Here is an 18,703-nt window from a genome sequence, read left to right as displayed (position 1 = left end):
GAGCCTACCTTAGGATCAGCGCTACAGAGGGGAAGGGAGGTGTGGTCGGATTTACTTCTGTCTCCCCACCTTAACCACAACGATGCCTCTGATTTCTCCAGGACTGGAACAGGGGGACTGGAGAGGGAAGGGGCAGGAATGTGCTTATTTGACTTGTGGTTGGTAGACTCTGGATGTCTATGTGCTAAACCTTCCTCTTGTGGGGTGTGCAGTGGGCTCCTCAGAGCCACTGTCCTCCCTCCCCCACCATGGACGGCTCCCACCTGCAGCTTCCTGATGTGGGCAGAACCACTGCTGGCCAGCTGGCCACTTGCCACTCTCCCCTTAGTTTCTAGCACCTGAAAGCCCAACCCAACGAAAATGCAAGGCCAATAGAGGTCAATAGACTTTTTCCACAAACAGCCAGCTAGTCAGTATCTTAGGCTTTGGCAATATGGTGACCATCTCACGCGCTCAATTCCACCACCGTGGTATGAAACAGCCACAGACGACCTGTGAACAAACACAATGGCCGTGTTCCAATTAAACCTTATTTACAAAACAGGGAGATCTGGCCCATGGAGCTTAGAATGCTGACTCCTGATCTACCCCGTACAAACTCCCTCTGGTTGTCCTCTCCTGTGGGGTTCCTTCTGTGGTGACCAAAGTCTAGATTCCTGTATCAAGGACATACCTTGTCCACTGGAAATAAGCACCTGGCCAAAAACAGCAACAAAGACAACAGTGACAGGACTTTAACACTTGCCCTTCTCTTCTCGGGAGGGTTCAAGGACAGGAAAATAAGGGCAAATTGCCTTGGACTATTTTTAAACTACTATTAAGCTATTACTTTTTTCCAAAGGCAGGATGATAATGTAATAGAGAAGAACAAATCAGACTCCATAGCAGATCTGTTCCTTTGACTTTAACCCTGTGCCCTGTTTCTGATAAAGTCGCTATTTCTTGTCCTGACACCTCGTCTCCTGATTTACTGGTCTGTTGTGTGCCGAGCAGGACGAGTTTAGACTCAGTAATACATCATTTGGAATGTTTTTGGCTGCAAGTAAAACATAAAACTAGATTTAGAGTGGCTCAAATGAGAAAGGATTTATTTTTCTCCACATCAAGAAGTCTCTAGAGACAGTTGGTATCAGATCAACATATCAAGGAAAGTCAGTGTCAGCTCCCTGCTGCTCCCCTGACCTCTCTTTCAAGGTCAGAATTTGGCTGCCCTGGTTGAAGGCCTTGCATTTTCATCAAAGGCAGGAAGGAGGAGAAATTATAATCCCAGCCATACCTGCCAGTTTTATCAGGCAAACATAAGCTTTCCCTGAAATCTCCCAGGAGAACCCCATTTAGGTCCCCTAGCCCATGGTTAGCTATGCCCTTAATCACAAAGGACGTTTCAGTGAAATGATTCAGGCGAGAGAGAAGTGAGTTGGGAAGGTGTGTGAGTTTGATCAGCTAACTGAAAATACCCACACAGACCAGGTAACAGAATCCTCACCATTGTCATGTTTCAAAAACTAGAGACAGACATAAGTAATGAAAATATACTCCACACCCTGCCTACACACAGAGAAGGTCCAACATCTGAACAGGAGGTCCAAAAGAGCACAATTACTAGAAAATTTCTTGAAACTGAGCATCATGAAACCCCAGACTGAAAAGACTCACCAAGCATCCAGCCTAAGAACAACAGAAAAAGACACCTTCATGAAAGTTCAGAATACCAGGTCTAATAATTTCGCATTCACAGTATCTCATACGTAGTTCATACACAGTTCATATAGAAAAATTAGAAACCAGAATTTCATCAGGCTGACCAACAGCATCAAGGCAGTAAGACTATGTAAAAATAGCTTCAAGACTCTGAAAGTACTTTATACAGAAAACCCTAACGTCTCCACCAAAAATCTAGTAGAACTAATAAATGAACTCAGCAAGGTTGCAGGATACAAGATTAATATATAGATACCTGTGCTTTCCTGTACACTAATAATGAACCATCAGACAGAGAAAGTAAAAAAAAAAAAAAAACAAAAAAACCCCTTCTAAAGTCAATCAAAAAGAATAAAATACCTAGGAATCAACTTAACCAAGGAACGGAAAGACCTGTACTCTGAAAACTGTAAGACGCTGATGAAGGAAACTGAAAATGATACAAAGATATCGAAAGTTACCCCATGCTCTTGGACTGTAAGAATCGATATTGTTAAAATGGCCACACTACCCAAGGCAATCTACAGACTTACCGCAACCCCTGTCAAAGTACCCATGTCATTTTTCACAGAACTAGAACAAATAATCCTAAAATTCATACGGAACCAAAAAAGACCCTAAATTGCCAAAGCAATCTTGAGAAAAGAGAACAAAGCTGGAAGTATCACCCTCTCAGACTTCAGACTATATTGCGAAGTTACAGTAATCAACATAGCACGGAGCTGGCACAGAAAGGGACTCATAGCTCAACACAGTAGAGCACAGAGCCCAGGAATAAGCCCCACACCTGAGGGCAATTAACCTACGACAAAGCAGGCAAGAACATGCAATGGAGACACGACAGTCTCTTCAATGAGTGGCGCTGGGAGAACTGGACAGCCGCCTGCGAAAGAACGCGATTAGAACATTCTCTCACACCATACACAAAAGTAAACTCAAAGTGGCTTAAAGACTTACATATAAGAACTGAAACCATAAAACTTCAAGAAGAGAACACAGGCAGAACACTCCTTGAAATAAATCATAGTGATATTTTTTTGGATCTGTCTCCTGAGGTAAAAGAAGTAAAAGCAAAAATAAACTTAATAGGGCCTAATTAAACTTAAAAGTTTTTGCACAGCAAATGAAACCACTGACAAAAAGAAAGGACAACCCTTGGAATGCGAGAAAATATTTGCAAATGATACGATCAATAAGGGATTAATATCCAAAATATATAAAATGTTCCTACAATTCAATACCAAAAACAACCCAGTCAAAAGACGGAAAGACTTGAATAGGCATTTTTCCAAGGAAGACATACAGATGGCTAATAGGAAAAGATGCTCAACATTGATAATTGATTAAAAATGCAGACTAAATGAGGTATCACTTTACAACTGTCAGAATGGCTATCATCAAAAAATCTACAAATAACAAACTGGTGAGGATGTAGAGAAAAGGAAATCATCTTACACTGTTGATGGGAATGTAACTTGGTGCAGTCACTATGGAAAACAGTATGAAGGTTCTTCAAAAAATAAAAATAGAACTATCATATGAGCCATACACTCCTAGGTATATATCCAAAGAAAAAAACCCCAGTAATTTGAAAAGGTACAAAAGGAACCCCAATGTTCATTGCAGCATTATTACAATAGCCAAGATATGGAAGCAACCCAAGTGTCCATCAACAGACGAATGGATAAAGAAGATATGGTGTCTACACACACACACACACACACACACACACACACACACACACACGTAATGTAGTATTACTCAACCATATAAAAAAGAATGAAATTCTGCCATTTGCAGCAATGAAGATGGAACTGGAGAATATTATGTTCAGTGAAATAAATCAGAAAAAGACAAACACTATATGATATGCTTATAGATTAAATGTGAAATCTAAAAATTAAATGAATGTATATAACAAAAGAGGGAAGGGGAGGGGATTAAGAGACACAAACTACTGTGTATAAAATAGATAAGCAACAGGACATGTTGCATAGCACAGGGAATTATAGCCTAATTATCTTGTAGTAAGTTTAAGTGGAGTATAACCTGTAAAAATACTGAATCACTATGCTGTACACCTGAAACTAATGTAATATCGTAACTCAGCTACACTCCAATCTAAAAAAGACTCTGAGGGATACGTGAAGGTGCTTTTGGCCAGAGGACCCAGGAGTGCCAGTTTCCGTGTCTACACTCACTCTTAGGTGGGGATCCGAGGTGGTGCAGACCTAAGGAACTGCAGGCAATGAGAAAGAGGGCACCAGTGACCACTGGCTGTGTGACCCCCCAGGACCCCCCTGCAGAGCTCTGGTGAAGCTGGGTTAGAGCATGAGGCTCAGATTTGAGGTTCAGCAGGTCCCTGCCTCCCTCGAGGTCTGGACACAAATACTGGGAGTTTTCAGTCCTCTGTTCAACCTCATGGCTCATAAACCCAGAACCACGAGGCAGGTGTTCACAGAGACAGGGATGAACAGGCTCCAAGTGCAGCACCTGCTCATATGTGGAGGGGAAGGCGGGGACTCCACCTCTACAAACAGCCCAGCCCAGTGGGCACTGCAGTGTCTCCTATTTGGGGGTTCAAGCAAGAAGAGGGGGGAGAAGTCACCCATGTCCCACAGGGTGAATGCGCCAAACTGTACATACACTTACTGATCAAAGGACGATAAAAAATATTTCATCTGTGCTTGAAATCTGTGCATACTGAAGAGCTGAGCTAGATAGTAGCACCTCACGCATGCCGGAGCTATGGTAGCCACACTTTGATGAACATGGTTATGGGTTCAATTGCCTGAAGTGTCCGTGCGTCGGGGACTTGACAGTCTTGTGACCTTGGCTGCACAGCTCTTCCACATCACAAGGCGCCAGCCATTCCAAAGGTTTTGAAAATCCTTATGTTCAGAGCATTCGATCTTCAAAGGAGGTTTTGTGGTTGTTTTTAACCTCAAACAAAATCTCCCTTTGCCCCCCGCCCCTAACCATTTTCTCTCAGTGCCTGCACCTCCCATCTTCCTCTTCCAGAAAAAAGTTCAAAGTGCGCGCACAGCCATGAGAGGCTCACTCGGGACTGACTCACAGAGGCTTTCGGAAGTTAGATTCTGGAACGCCCTAGGAAGTTGGGATTTTAAAGCAGAGCTGTGAAACCCTGTTTTGGGACTCCTGGACTAAAATGATGCTCTCAAATGCATTCAGTGGTAGAGAGTAATCATTCTTTTATTCTTCAGATATTAGCCTAGCCTGTGCCAGCCATGGTTCCAGACAGAAAGATGCCATGGGCAACAATTCTGTACTCATGACCCCGAAGCCTCCTGGGACTCTGCCTGCTGGCTTCCCTGGGCCTCACCCAGGACGGACAGGAGTGGATGATAAATGCCCAGCTCCTTTGTCCTTCAGCTGGGACGGCTGAGCCCAGGCACTATTCCCTCTCAGAGATCCCAGGGGATGGAGCCCACTGCTCACACCCGTAACCTCTCTGTCATCCACACTTCCCCTCCTGTCACTGCCCCATCGCTGCACAAGATTCCTGGGACCACCTCCCAAGGCAGCCCCCAACTCGCATCCTCATCTAAGTCTGTTTCTGGGGGAGCCCAACCCAGGATACAAGTCTAAGCCGTCTCCTGCACCCCACCTTCCCAGGCACCCTGACTTTAATTTTCCTAATTCAGAAACTCTCCCGGATTTTACTCCCCTCCCCTGACCCCTCACACTCTGCACAGACATGGCCAATAAGCTTGGGGCATGAAGTTTTCACCCTTTGCAAGGCCTTTGTTCTGATAAATCTCATCTCAAAGCACAATTTTCAAAGGAGCTGCTCCGAAAACCAGGCATGTCAGAGCCGATCTCCGCAGCCCCTGGTGCTGGCGCTGTGTGCCCTCCAGGCTGTAGCCTTCACCTGCCTGGCTTCATCCTGGAACACGGGGCCCCCAGCTGCTCAAGGGAGGTCTTTCCCTCCTGCTACTCACAGCTCAAACTGCACCTGCTCAGAGAGGTCTTCTGGAACCACCCTTTCCAACACGGCGTTCACTGACACCCATCACCACCAGGCTGTGCAGCCTCACAGCACCGACCTGAAATTCTGTTCACTTTCCTTACAATCTGTCTTCCCAACAAGCACATCAGTTCTCAAAAAGGCAATGGCCATCTTTGTCTAGTTGGCTGTTGAGTCCCAGGGCTTAGATTAGGGTCTGGCATACAGTAGGTGCTTAATAAGTACGCTGAAAGGAGGAATAAAGCATGTTCATCATTTGCGTCTAGTTCAAAATTCTTTCATTCTTTAATCCCCAATCACCCGAGTTAGAAGTGCCTTGCTTACTGCATCTGGCAAGAAGAACAGGACAGAACTATAAACATCAGGGGAGACACGCTGACACTGCCCACTCGCACCCACAGGTGCTGCTGACAGACAGTCTCCCTCCCGCTCCGGGCGCCGCTCCCGGCCAGCTGAGTCAGAGTGCTGGGCCCCCGGTGCCTTGGTACTGCTGACATGGGCGAGCAGGTAATCCTTTATTGGGGGAGGGGCTCTGTCCTGTGCTTTGTAGGATGTCCAGCAGTGTCCCCGGCCTCCATCCATTAGATGCCAGTGGCACCACCCAAATGGTAACAACCAGGAATGTCTGCAGAGTGCCCAGTGTCCCCTGAAGGACACAACTTCCCTGAGTGAGGAACCACTGAGTTAGATTTACTTGCTTCCCCTGGGGTAAAGCTCTGTACCCACCCCCTCGTAAGAGGGCTGGAAGCAGAGGACCCAACACTCATATTTCCCTTTTGTGTTTTAGGGGAAGTAACCACTGTCCCACTAAAGAGAGGACGCAATAAGGCAAATTTGTTACTGGAATCATTTGTAACAACTTCTAATTTGCACTCCTCTCAAGGAGCAAGCATAATTTTTACAGCTGTGCGCCCCGCAAGCCAGGCTCCCAGCCACAAACAAGTGTTACATGTTGGCAATAAGGTAACCACAGGATGGGGGGGGGCAGAAACTTTGGGGATCAGCGCCACAGAGAAGTGAGATGTCCGCTCAATCGAATCATTTTTAAAATGGTGCTTGTATTTGTATGTCTTTTCAGCGTTTCCCTAGTAATGCATGCTTATTGATTTACAAATTATGGCTCCAGGACAGACTGGAAATTTAAAAAGGACACAGTCGGCCCAGAGACTCTGAACAGCACGGCTTTAGAGCTCCTTCTCTGCCGCCCGCCCCTCCCCACCTGCCAAGCGCAGGGCAGCTTTTGGAACACAGTCTGCTGCAGGAAGAGGTTTCCTTAAAACTAAATCAAACAACGGCCTTTAGGAAGACGCAAGCGCCTGCCGATTCTGATTCCGCACAGGAAACCACCCAGCAAAGGACGCTCTGGCCTCCGTGGTGGCCCCCAGATAGGATCCAAAGGCTGGGGCCTGGCTCGTTGCTTGAGCGGGGGAGGGGCGGGTTGTGAGCCGTAATAAAATGCAGGTTCTCAGGCCCCAGTGCAGACTGTCTCCCCTGGTAAGCCTGGACCGGGGCTTGGGAATCTGTATTTTAACTCGCCTGACAAGGTGTGCTCAGTCCTTCCCACGGCCAACTGGTCTGTGAAGTAAGGCCTCCGGCCGTGCTCTTCCAGCCAGCAGCATCCGCCCTCCCCGCTCGCCAGGCCCTGAACCAGACCCTGCATCTTACCAGGGCCCCGGTCCCACACCTGCGCACAGCAGCTGCAGGTCAGAGCCACTGCGAGCGCTCACACGTAGACCAGGTGACAGTCGCCGAGTGGCAGGGCTTCTACGAGGCGTCTCGGGTCGCCTGCTCACATCTCCTAACTTCAGACGAGGAAGCTGAGGTTCCGGGAGGCTGAACCACCTGCTCCCCCACACCGGTACGCAGCAAGCCTGTGCTTCCACAATCAGCACCGGAAACACCCGATTCCTCCCAGCTGCGAGACCCACAGAGACCGGCCTGCTCTTTGGTGGCCTCTCCGATTGGGAAAAGCTAGTGGGCTTCCCCAGGAGGCAGCCTGAGGTAGTGACAGGGCTCCGGGTGCCCCTCTGCGGCTTCGGGAATCCTCGCCCGCCTTCACGAAGCAGCAACGTCCTGCCTCGAAAACAAGTCCGGCCTGACCTCTCCAGGCTCCCTGGAGCACCTGTTTTTAACTGGGGCGTGGTCGGTCTGCAACGCTGTGTCACTTTGTGGTGCGCAGCATGACGCTTCAGTCGTGCACACACACGTAGATTGCTTTTCATACTCTTCTTCGTTATAGGCTGCCACAGGACGTTAATATAGTTCCCTGTGCCCTACTGTAGAAACCTGTTATTTATCTACTTTATATACAATAGTTAGAATCTGCAAATCCCAAACTCCCGATTTATCCCTTCCCACTGCCTTTTCCCACCAGTAACCATAAGTTTATTTCCTATGTCTGTGAGTCTGTTTCTGTTTTGTAAATAAGTTCATCTGTGTCTGAAAAACTTTTTGATTCAATACCTCCCACCCTTCCCTCCCCTCCAAGCCCCCTCCAAGCCCCTTCTGAGGGGGCTGCCTTCTGGGTGGTTCTCTTTGGCTTCTGGCAGGGGGTTTGCAGGGCAGACAAACTAAAGTGGTTCCCAGCCCCCTGCCAAGAAGATAACATGCTCAGCACAAGCCTGGGAAGGGCTGCGGGTCTGCAGCGGGAGCGCGGGGGACCCTTAGTGAGGCCAGGGGAATAAATCCTCATCCTCTGCCGTCCTCAGGCTAGTGTGAAATGGAAGGAGAGGTTTCCTTCTGCCCTTTACAGCTCGCCCGAATGATGAAGGCGGCCAGGGCACCACTTTCGTTACACTTCAGACAGTCCTCTTCATCTTCCTAAAATGGCAGGGCTGAGACTGCGTCTTGAGGTCCGGGTACATGGTGGCCCTATAATAAAACTCTTGAAACCTCCAACCTGAGACCTGGGCTGGGTAGCAGGCACTAACTCAGAAACAAACCTACTAGTTTTACTTCTTTAATGGCGTGATGTCAGCGCTCCAAGAGTATCTTCACCTCTTTGAGAATTCCAAGAGCCAAAAAGCAACTTTAAAATAAAAAATTGAAATAGCAATAGACAAAAAGTCAAATAGTCCATTTGGGCGAGGAGAGGACAAGGGGAGCCACCTGACAGCCAAACCAACCGTGTGCCCACAGTCCTGGACGCTAGCCCAGAATAGGGGACGCACGCCCCTACTGATGGCGCACCTGTGGACATGTATGCACGAGGCACAGAAGCCACGGCGGGCCAGCCACCTGCCTCACAGTTGTGTTCCATTTTCCAGGTGGTATCTGTCGTCACTAACAAACAATAAAGTCCAGGGTCAACACCGAGTTCACGCTGGGCGAGCAGAACAGAGTGGATGCAGGGAAGAAGCTGTGACAGACGGCAGTGGAGCCAAGTGTTAGTCCTAAAAGGAGGCTCTTAGGTTCAAAGGACAAGTGTCTTGCTGACCATCACACAGGACCTAAATGGGGCCAGGACAAGAGTCAGCAGCCACCAGCCCCCACCATCAGCCCAGGTGATCCTGAATCCGGGGCCAAAGGCTTGGCCTGCTCCATTCAGTGTCTGAGATGTAAAACAGGCCCCAAGGTGTGCTACTGCACCTGCTGGGGACAGAAAACCTGCCTCCAAACTCCTCTCCTTGGGTCCCACACAGCCTACGAGGGAGGAGGGATCATCAGCATGATGGGTGCCCTTCACCCTCCTCTTTTGGCTTTAGTTCGAATAGGCTCAGCAATCAGTGGAGGAAACAGGAAGCTGGGAGGAGATTAAGCCCCTTACCGATAACACAGGAAGTCAGACGGATGTCAGACGCGCTGGGCATGCTGAGGGGAAAGGCGTGTGTTTCATATCAGATATATTCGATTAAAAAGCGGTGACGGGTGCCTCACTGAGCTTTCAAAGCACGAAATACAAGCCTTCAACATGAGTGTTTGTGAGTCAGAGATAATTTAAATACCAGTGACCTGAGCTGGTCTAAGTGGGCTTTTCCCATGTTACACAATACTTCCAGCAATTCTAGAATTAATGCAACGTGACAAAAGACAGTTTATTTTCTTTGGGGGGGTGGGTAATTAAGTTTATTTGTTTTAATTGAGGTACTGGGGATTGAACCCAGGACCTTGTGCATGCTAAGCATGCACTCTACCTTCCCCCCTCCAAAAAAAAGACATTTTTAAAAACTTAAGTGATTACTCTCTAGTGAAGAAACTGACACCAAAATACAGAAAATAACCTGAAAACCTCCCCTCCTCGACCTCCCGCCTTGTCCCCTTACACACTATCTTGTCACCAGCTCCATGTTGACATGGCACTGAAACCACCATTTGCTGCTGCCTCTGATGAAAATTACACTTGAATTGCCGTCCTCCATCGGCAATTCAAAGATTGACAGAATGAAAGAAAAAAAAATCCACAGAATAAGAAACTTAAAAGGAACTTGTGAGTTAAATTATGCCCCTCCCCCCAAAAAAGATATGTTGAAATTCTAAACCCTGGTTCCTGTCCTCGATAGAAGTAATCAAGTTACAGTGAGGTCAGAATGCCTCAGGACCAGCCCTGATCCAATGACTGGCGTCCTCATAAGAAGAGGAAAATTTGAACAAGGAAACACACATGAGGAACTGGGGGTTGGGGGTAGGCGTTGGGTAGTGGGCAAGGGCTGCCAGGAGCCACCAGAACCTGGAAGAGGCAGGAAGGAAACTCCCAGAGAGACTTCAGAGGGATCCCGGCCCTGCCCACACCTTGACTTTGGATTCCTGGCCTCCAGAACCGTGAGAAAGTACATTTCTACTATTTCAAGTCAGCTGGTTTGTGGTTACTCGTTACAGCAGCCGCAAGCAACTAATAAAACCTTAAAAGGTCACCAACCGATGAGGACAGGGAAGCAGGGGGAGACTGTCACCTGCCACTGTCACATGTGTGATGTCACTAGGACCCAGGACCCTGCAGGACACTTCCCACCACACCCCCAGGTCATTCACAGATAAATGCAGGTGGTTCTTTGAAAAAAAAAAAAAAAGTTGCTGCTGTTGGAATTGCAGCAAAGATGTGAAATGCTCAGACTGTGGGCCCGGCGAACCTGATAAGCCAGCCCTGCCACTCAGCAGCGTGGCCAGGGAACAAATTATTTGGCCTCTCTGAGCCTCCTTTTCCCCATCTGAAAACCAAGTATATAACTGTACGTCCTTGCCAGGGCTGTTGTGAAGATAAAATGAGGTGATCTGCACAAAATGCTTAGCAGGGTGCCCAGCACCCAGTAAGCCTGAAATTAAGGTTCACTAATAATATACAGTTGTTAACAATTTCTCAGACTGTCTCTCCAAGTTGTTTTGAGCAGACTCCTTGGCTCCCATCTCTCACCATCCTCCATAGGATGGCCTTTGATGATGAATTACTGCTCCAGAGCTCAGGGAGGGCGCCTTTCTCCCAAAGGAGCCAGTGGGAACCTAGCTTTGACTTCCAGGCTCTTTCCACCCTGGTCATCCATTCTTCCTTGTCCTTCATCATTTACCTTCTCAATTTGTTCCATCAAATTTCTTCTTGCTGGCCTTTTTTTCAGCCTCCCTTGCAGTGAGCTTAATGCAATTTGGAGACACTAGATGGCTTATTCCAGAAAAGACAAACTTTTAAGTTGTATATGATGGATACCTGTTTTCCAATCCAAAATCTTCCAGGTAATTGTGTACTAAGAAACCAAGAAGACAATGTGGCAGGATTAAAATGTGAGTCCCTGAAATAATTTGTTAGCTCTCTATATTCATATGTTTAAATACAAAAATCGTTTTTGATGTCTGTTTGATCCATATTAGTGGAGATAACAGAAAATCTTTCAACAGAAACCCCAAAAGCCTTTCTGAAGCCATTACAAGGTATATACTCTCAGACCTTTAGCTTCCTCAGTTGAATTTATTGTGTTAGCATGAAAGTCTTTTTTTTTTAAATAATGGAAGTTGCTGTAATTATAATCACTTTAGAGCACCATTATTATTATTAATAAGACCAAATTACACGGTTCAAGCAGACGCTGGTTCTCTGCTGTTCGAAAGAAGGCATGTAATGGTACCAAAGCCCCGGCGCTCATCTCCATGCCAACGCGAGGCTGCTCACACACAGGCTTCTGGGCAGATGCCTGCAATGTCTTGAAGAGTGTCAGGCAGAACAAGGGACCCCTGTTCTTGATGAAAGCATTCAGGGAACAAGCACATTTCCAACAGTTGCCTTTCCCATGGGAGAGTGGGGAACACGGGGCCTTGGTTCCTGCTGAAGCTTCTCTCGCGTTCTCTCCCATGCACACCTGGATCCAACGCTTCAAGAAGGCGAGCATTGCCCTGAAGGAAGGGAGAGAGATGGAGGGATGGCCGGGCTCGGAGAGTTAAGTTCCTAACACCTTGGGGGTGTACGGTTCAGGGATCTCTGGCTGGAAAGGGTAATTTAAGGCCAAAAACCAAAGAAAAGAAGTCAGGAGGGAGGAAGGAAAGGGAGCAGGTATCTGCCAGATCATTCAGAACTTGGGTTCTGGAGTCCAGCTGCCTGGGTTTGATTTCTGGAGCCCTCTTTTCGCTCTTATCCTGTTGCCCTAGGAAAGTCATTCAAACTCTCCAAGCTTCAGCTGTCCCATCCCCTAAGTGGGGGTAGGAACTTGAGGCCATTGTGAAGATCCCCAGGGACAGCACCCCCCCCATAAAGTGCACAGCAAGGGGGAGCCGTCTGCACTTCCTGTGACTACTACTCAGTTTTTGAAAGATTCTAGGTTATTTACTGCTTGAATTTACAATTCCATTTTTTCTCTCCACCTAAGCAAGTTTTATTTTAGGCTTCAGAGGATCAGCAGAGAATATAAGCATGATTCTTGGGCATTAAGAGAGCAGGAAAAGTTACTTCAAGTTCAGATGTCACCCCTTGGCCATCTCTTCTTGCCTGCTGCAAACACCTGGCTGGTGGTAAGAGACATTTCAGGGGAGACAGGCCAGAAAGGACTCCTGAGGCTCCTGTCAGTAACAGCTGAGAGTTTACAGCAGGCATTTGGAAAGCATATACATGAATTCTGATATAAAGCAGCTTATTACTAAATCAGGCCAAGAAGGAGGCAAGGAATATTTCATTTCCTGTCAAATGTAAAAATTAAATCAGGATTGTTAAAAACAGCCTTCCCTGGAAACATGCTAATGTTTGAGAACTAACCTTGAATGAACTACTTCCCTGGCCAAGGTAAAGATACCAGCATAAGATACTCAATACACTTCTGTTACTTAATTAAACTTCACCTTAAAAAAAATTTTGTTATTATTGAAGTATAGTCAGTTTACAATGTTGTGTTAATTTCTGGTGCACAGCACAGTGATTCAGTCATACACACATATATATTCCTTTTCATATTCTTTTTCATTGTAGGTTGTTTTACAAGACATTGACTATAGTTCCCTGTGCTGTACAGCAGGGGCTTGTTTATCTATCTTGTATATATATTAGTGTAGATCTGAAATCCCAATTTATCCCTCCAGCCCCATCAAACTTCATCATTTGAAATTAAGAGTCAATGGACCAATTAATAAAGACAAAGTATTATTTAGGAAAGCCTCCCCCCTCCTCCCCCCGATTGCCTAAGAGAAATCTTTTTCCATTCTTCTTAAAGCCTTTTCCCGTCCTCTCTTCTCTGGAGGGAGGCAGGCATCAGCGCTCCTTTTATTAGGCGCCGGAACTGCCCAAATCTGCTTTACTCCAGGGGAGAGAATTCCCTTCTCCTCAAAAATCAACACAAGCTGTTTTTCATCAAGCCACACATTTCCCAAGTGGAGAATGATTTAAGGCCTGTTTCAAAGGGTTATCCTTAGGCCTCAAAGAGAGATTTATCCTCAGTCATCGTGTGAAATCTTGTGAAAAGCAAAATGTCCTAGCTTCTGGCCACCAGCGCGTGCTCTCACGTGGAAGCTTTTACCAGCACCACATCTTGCGGTCAAGTTAAGCTTCCTCAGCTGACTGCTCCCCCCCCCCAACCCCCTCTGCCCTCCAGCCGCCAGCCACCCTAGGAGATGCCCGAGTCAGCACTTACATGAAAGGAAACTCCAGTCAAAAGTTTTGAGCCGAACACATTTTCCAAGGCTTTAAAAAAAAACTAATTAAACAAGTACAGAAGTTACTCAGTAGAGTTTTTTTAAGGATTAGCGTGACACGTCTTTCCTCTTAAAGTCTTGAATAATTTAATTAGAATTACACCAAAGTCATGAGTATGTGCTACTTATGGGGGAATCATAGCTGAATTAAAACAGAAGTGATAACGTTAAAAATATATTTAAAATAAAGTTTCTTCAGACAGTGTATTCAATTGGTAAGAAAAACCTGACTTCAGATCACACTTGGATTAGGTAGTTTGGACGCAGGCGGAGGGCCAAACCAGCTCCTGAGGATTTTTTTTCCTTACGATTACCGAGACTGGGCACATTTGTTTCTTGCTTCACAAAATGCTACAATTAAAAATCGGGATGAGCGAGCTGTTTGATTTTACTTTGTCACTGGGAGATCACTTGGTCCCCGGAAGCCGAGTTCAGCCCGTAATTTTCCCAGGACCTGAACTGCGTCCAATACGTTGCGCACAGGTGTGTAGACTCCTGGGTCCGCGCAGAGAGGCTGGGGGTTAGCGGCACCAGCCCGCAGGAAGCTGACAAGCCAACGCCGGGAGAGGAAAGTGGCGCCGAGGAAACGCGGCTCCCTCCGGGCGCAGCGAGCGAGCGGGCATCCCTGGACAGGGCTGCTTTCAGCTGAGCTTAAGTATGAATTCCTTTCAAGGGATACTGCGCCGTTGGAGGCCGTCCACCAGCCTCCTCAGCGATGAGACAGCATGGGGGTGGGGGGTGGGAATATTACCGCCAAGTGATTTCCCCGGGAACCACAGCATCGCGCCCAGGGCCCAGCGCACGGTCTCCTCGCTGAAAGGAGTGTCGCATGCCAGAAGGGAATCCCGTTAGAAGCGAGTTAAGTTACAGGTCTCTCGCCGCCCAGCCACACCGAGAGCTAACAAGTTCTGAAACACTCGCACACACCCCCGGCGGCGCCCGGGGCCGGGCTGCCACCGCTCGGCGTCCCGAGTGCGCGCGCCCGTGCTCCCGGCCCGCAAGCCCCCCTGTGTCCCCAAGATGTGCTCTCTGTGGACGGCTGCCGCTTTGGGGGCGACGATAAGCTGAGCGGAGGCATAGCTGGGAGCCCCCACGAGCCCCCGAAAAGCCCGCGGCTGCAAGGCGCTAGGTCCGGGTGGGCGGGGGAGCGCCCACAGACCTACCTTCTGCGGAGGGGTCCCGATCAGCATCTCCAGGTAGTAGCCGCGGCCAGAGTCCCCCTGCAGGTTATCCACCATGGCCAAGAAGTTGGCCGCGCCCCCGGCGGGCTCCAGGGCAAGCGCCAGGCCGTCTGCGCGGGGCTCGGCGGGGGGTCCGGGCCCAGGGGTGGGCGCAGCCCCCCGGCTGATGGCCGTGGCCACCCGGAGAGGCAGCGTGAAGGGCGCGAAGGCCAGCGCGGGGGCCGTGTGCAGGAGCCACTGGGCTAGCAGCGGCAGCAGCAGCGCCCGGGCCAGTGCGCCCATGCCCGCGGCGGGGCCCGGGGGGCGCGCCCGGCCCGGCCCAGCCCGGCTGGTCCGGTGGCAGGGGCTCAGCGACTCCGCGGCGCGCGGGGCTGCTGGGCAGGGTTGGGTGCGCAGCGGGGCCGGCGGCGGCGACGGCGGCGGCGGCGGATGGGAGGAGGACCCGGGTGGAGGCGCGGCGGGAGGAGGAGGAGGCGCCGGAGCCGCCCCAGCCCGCGCCAAGTTAAGCAAGTTGGTCGCCGCTGCCCCCTCTGGCGGGCGGCGGCTGCCCCGCAGGGGCCGGGCCCCTCCCCCGCGGCCAAGGTCAAAGCGGGGCGCGGAGTCCGCCCGCGTCCACCCGGGTCTGCCCTGGCCACCCTCACTTGTCTCGGGCCGCGCCTCTTCTCCTGGAAACTCGAGTCCCCAATTTCCTCGGAACGCGCCCCGCCGGCTGCGGCCAACGGATGTGACGAGGCTCATCTGATACCAGGGGGAAAGTTTCGGGAACACTTAAAGGGGCAGTGAGGGCCTGAACCAACCCCCTGGCCACGCGCGCCCGGGTTCCCCGCTGGTGTTGCCTGGCCCCCACAGTGGCAGGGACTGCCAGGGGTGACTTGGGGGTCAGAGAGAAGAGTAGGGAATCGTAAAAAAGCCGCGAGCATCTCAAGGAGTGAGAGAGTCTGCGCCTTCTCTCGCCAAGTACATCCCTGCAGCCCTGCAGCCCTCCAGGGTCCTGCTGCTTCTCGGGGCATTTTCTGCTCACTGCCTCGTTCCTCCCATTCTCCATCCCCACTTTGGGGGCCCCTGAGTGATTTTGAAGAGGTCTGGGTGGAGACTGGGAGAATCAAGTGTTGGGGGATCTAGGCGAGGACCAGAGCGCTTTGGAGACTTCTCCCTAGAAATCCTGGGGGAGATGGAGGGCTGCTGTGGCTGCCCCAGCCTCGGATCTCCCTTGGTGCCCACCGTTTCCGGCTGGGGAGGTGGCGTCCGCAGCTGGCTTTGAGCCTGAGCTTCTCCGCCCCACGCCCATCTGTCCGTAATGCAGATACGATGCCGCTAAGAGCTGCGCCTCCACCTGCCCCAGGACTCCCTCAGTCCACTTAGCAAGTTGCAGTCACCGTCCAAAATCAGGGGCACCATACTTCCAGCGCTACACCAATCCTTCCCCTTCCCCCTTCCCCCCAGCTTTCAGCCAAGGATTGTCTAATTAATACTTGTTAGCCGCAGACACCAAGACCCAGGAATGCATTCAGTAATGCAAGCAATGAGGGTTATTTTAGTTTAGATACTAAACGCACGGGGGACAATTACACAAGCTGAAGTCCATCGATTTCTGCTGAAAGGACGACTAGAAAAATCTTTCTACCTCCTCCAGCTGAATTATACTGGCTGTCTAAAAAACAAAAACAGAAACAAAAACAAAAACAAAAACAAGCCAGCGCATCTTCAAACAGTGGGGAGGTTGGAGCAAAGCTTTCCTCCTCACTGCCAATTTCCAGTTCTTTCTACTCAAGATTTCATTTTCATTCCTGTCTTCCCAATTTTAAAATCAGGTCTAGCTCTGCAAGGGACCCTTATGTCAGAGATCTTCAGCTGTATTGATTTTCAGATGACTTTTACTATAAATCACATTTTCCCCAAACAATATCCCAACTTTGACAAATCCCCAGCCACACAAAGAAAGGCCTAGCTGGGCCCCATGATGTAACCTAACCTGATGTTCCCCGTAAATCTGCACAGTTATCCAGAGCCATTACATTCACATATGCACATTTCAAATTCAAGGTTGTAGAAGTGTAATTTTTAAAAAAATGGTTATTTATACTCCTCAGTGTCCAGTCTTGAGGGGTGCAAAAAGACATTCAGACAGCTCTCAGAAGACTGCAACCTTGTAAAAAGCACATGGAATTTATTAAGGACATTGACATAGGGGCTACGTGACATATAAGTTCAACATGAGAGACATTTGTTCTAATAATTAAACACTGCAAGAGAACTTTTTAAAAATCAAGTCTAATTAAGGTTTGTCCTTCATGAAACTCCTGACTGCATCTCATATGAGTGCATATGAGCTTTTCATTCTAAGAGGGCTACTTTAGGTTTATGACTAAACAGATGCGTTAAGATAAAGTCACAGAGGAACTCGGGCAGGTTTAATGGGTGGTAGAGCTGCCTCATGAGAAAATCACGCAGGCTCGAGTGACAGCATCTCGTGACTGTCCCCTTGGTTGTCTCTGTCTTTATGAGTGGTCTTAGAGTGCCTGACCCCTCCCCAGAACTGCGGTGCTGGCTGGATTTGGGAAACAATAACTTTACCTTCCAGGTGTTTTAACTGAAATTTGAAATTGTATGTGCTGGTCCTCTCTCAGGTAACGTCATCCTTGAAGCACTTCTCCAAAAAAGAAGCCCCTTCCCGTAGTGTTGGTGAGCAACGCAGTGGGGAGGCGGGAGGTGAATCTCCACAGCACCCCTGAATCCTCTGCACACTGGCCCAAGCTCCCTCACTGCATCCATAGCTTCCTGCTCCTCCTCTCTCTCCTCCTCCTCCCCATTCTTCCTCTAGCCTGAACACCTCCATTTTCAACCACACACTTCCTTGGTCCACTCAGGAAAACCGAAGCACTCCAGTGAGATGGCCCTCCCTCCTTGCAAAGAGCACACATCATCATTTTCATGTCACTGGACAGCAGAAGGTGAGGAAGAGTCTCACCCTCTAGCCCAAGTCGCTAACCACTTGTCCGTGGTGCCTGGCCAGAAAGCTTGCCATCCACGTGTGTGCCGACGCTCCCTGGCTCTTCTGAGCAGCTCAGAGTTCCTTTAACACCAGCAGTTCTCAGACTTGTTGGTCTCAGGTCCCCTTTATAGTCTTACAAACTGTGGACCCCAAAGCACTTTTGTTTATGTGGATCCTGTCAAAGTCACCAAATTAGGAAATAGAACTGAAAAATTTTAACAGTATATAGTAATTCACTTAAAAATAACAATCAACCCATTACACAGCAACATAAACATTTTAACGAAAACTAACTTTTGAAAAAATTTAGAAGAATGACATGATTTTATCTTTTTGCATTTTTGCCAATCTCTCTCTGGCTTAATAGAAGGCAGCTGGATACTTATATCTGCTTCTGCATTCAGCCTGTTAGGAGGCTCTGGAAAATTCTGTCCAACAGGCAGGAGACAATGAGCATGAACAAGGCAAATAACATTTCCATATTATCATTAAAAAAATGTTTTGAGCTAAAGGACCCCCTGGAAGGGTCAGCCACACTTGGAGAACTGCTGTTTGGCACTGTCTTTCTTTGGTTTCTGTTTGCCTCTGAAGTCATTTCCAACATATAATGAGTCCTTTGTACCAGGCACTGTGTCAACAACTGGGAGGAAAAGGTGAAATAAGACCTGGTCCTTAAGTTTGCAAACTAGATCAAGGGGCCCTTTCCTCTACCCTAGAGCCCCACCCCCTCCCCCATCCCCATCC

At 48.8% G+C, this 18,703-nt stretch overlaps 1 protein-coding gene across 2 annotated transcripts in view; it reads right to left on the bottom strand.

The window, feature by feature from the left end:
• The window catches only part of BACE2 (beta-secretase 2), an 82,280-nt gene extending 66,952 nt beyond the window's left edge, over positions 1–15,328 (bottom strand). The window contains exon 1 of one of the 2 annotated variants that reach the window (XM_064476068.1): positions 14,950–15,328. In XM_064476068.1, the coding sequence (XP_064332138.1) occupies positions 14,950–15,249 (300 nt within the window). In that variant the 5' untranslated portion in view covers positions 15,250–15,328. The remainder of the gene's footprint in view (positions 1–14,949) is intronic. The other variant, XM_031459838.2, reaches the window with a different exon arrangement.
• Between the last annotated feature and the right edge of the window lie 3,375 nt (positions 15,329–18,703).

This window comes from Camelus dromedarius, chromosome 2 (genome assembly GCF_036321535.1).
Source record: "Camelus dromedarius isolate mCamDro1 chromosome 2, mCamDro1.pat, whole genome shotgun sequence".
NCBI lineage: Eukaryota > Metazoa > Chordata > Mammalia > Artiodactyla > Camelidae > Camelus > Camelus dromedarius.
The sequence above is the reverse complement of the archived record's forward strand: the minus strand, read 5'-3'. Positions and strand labels throughout refer to the sequence as shown.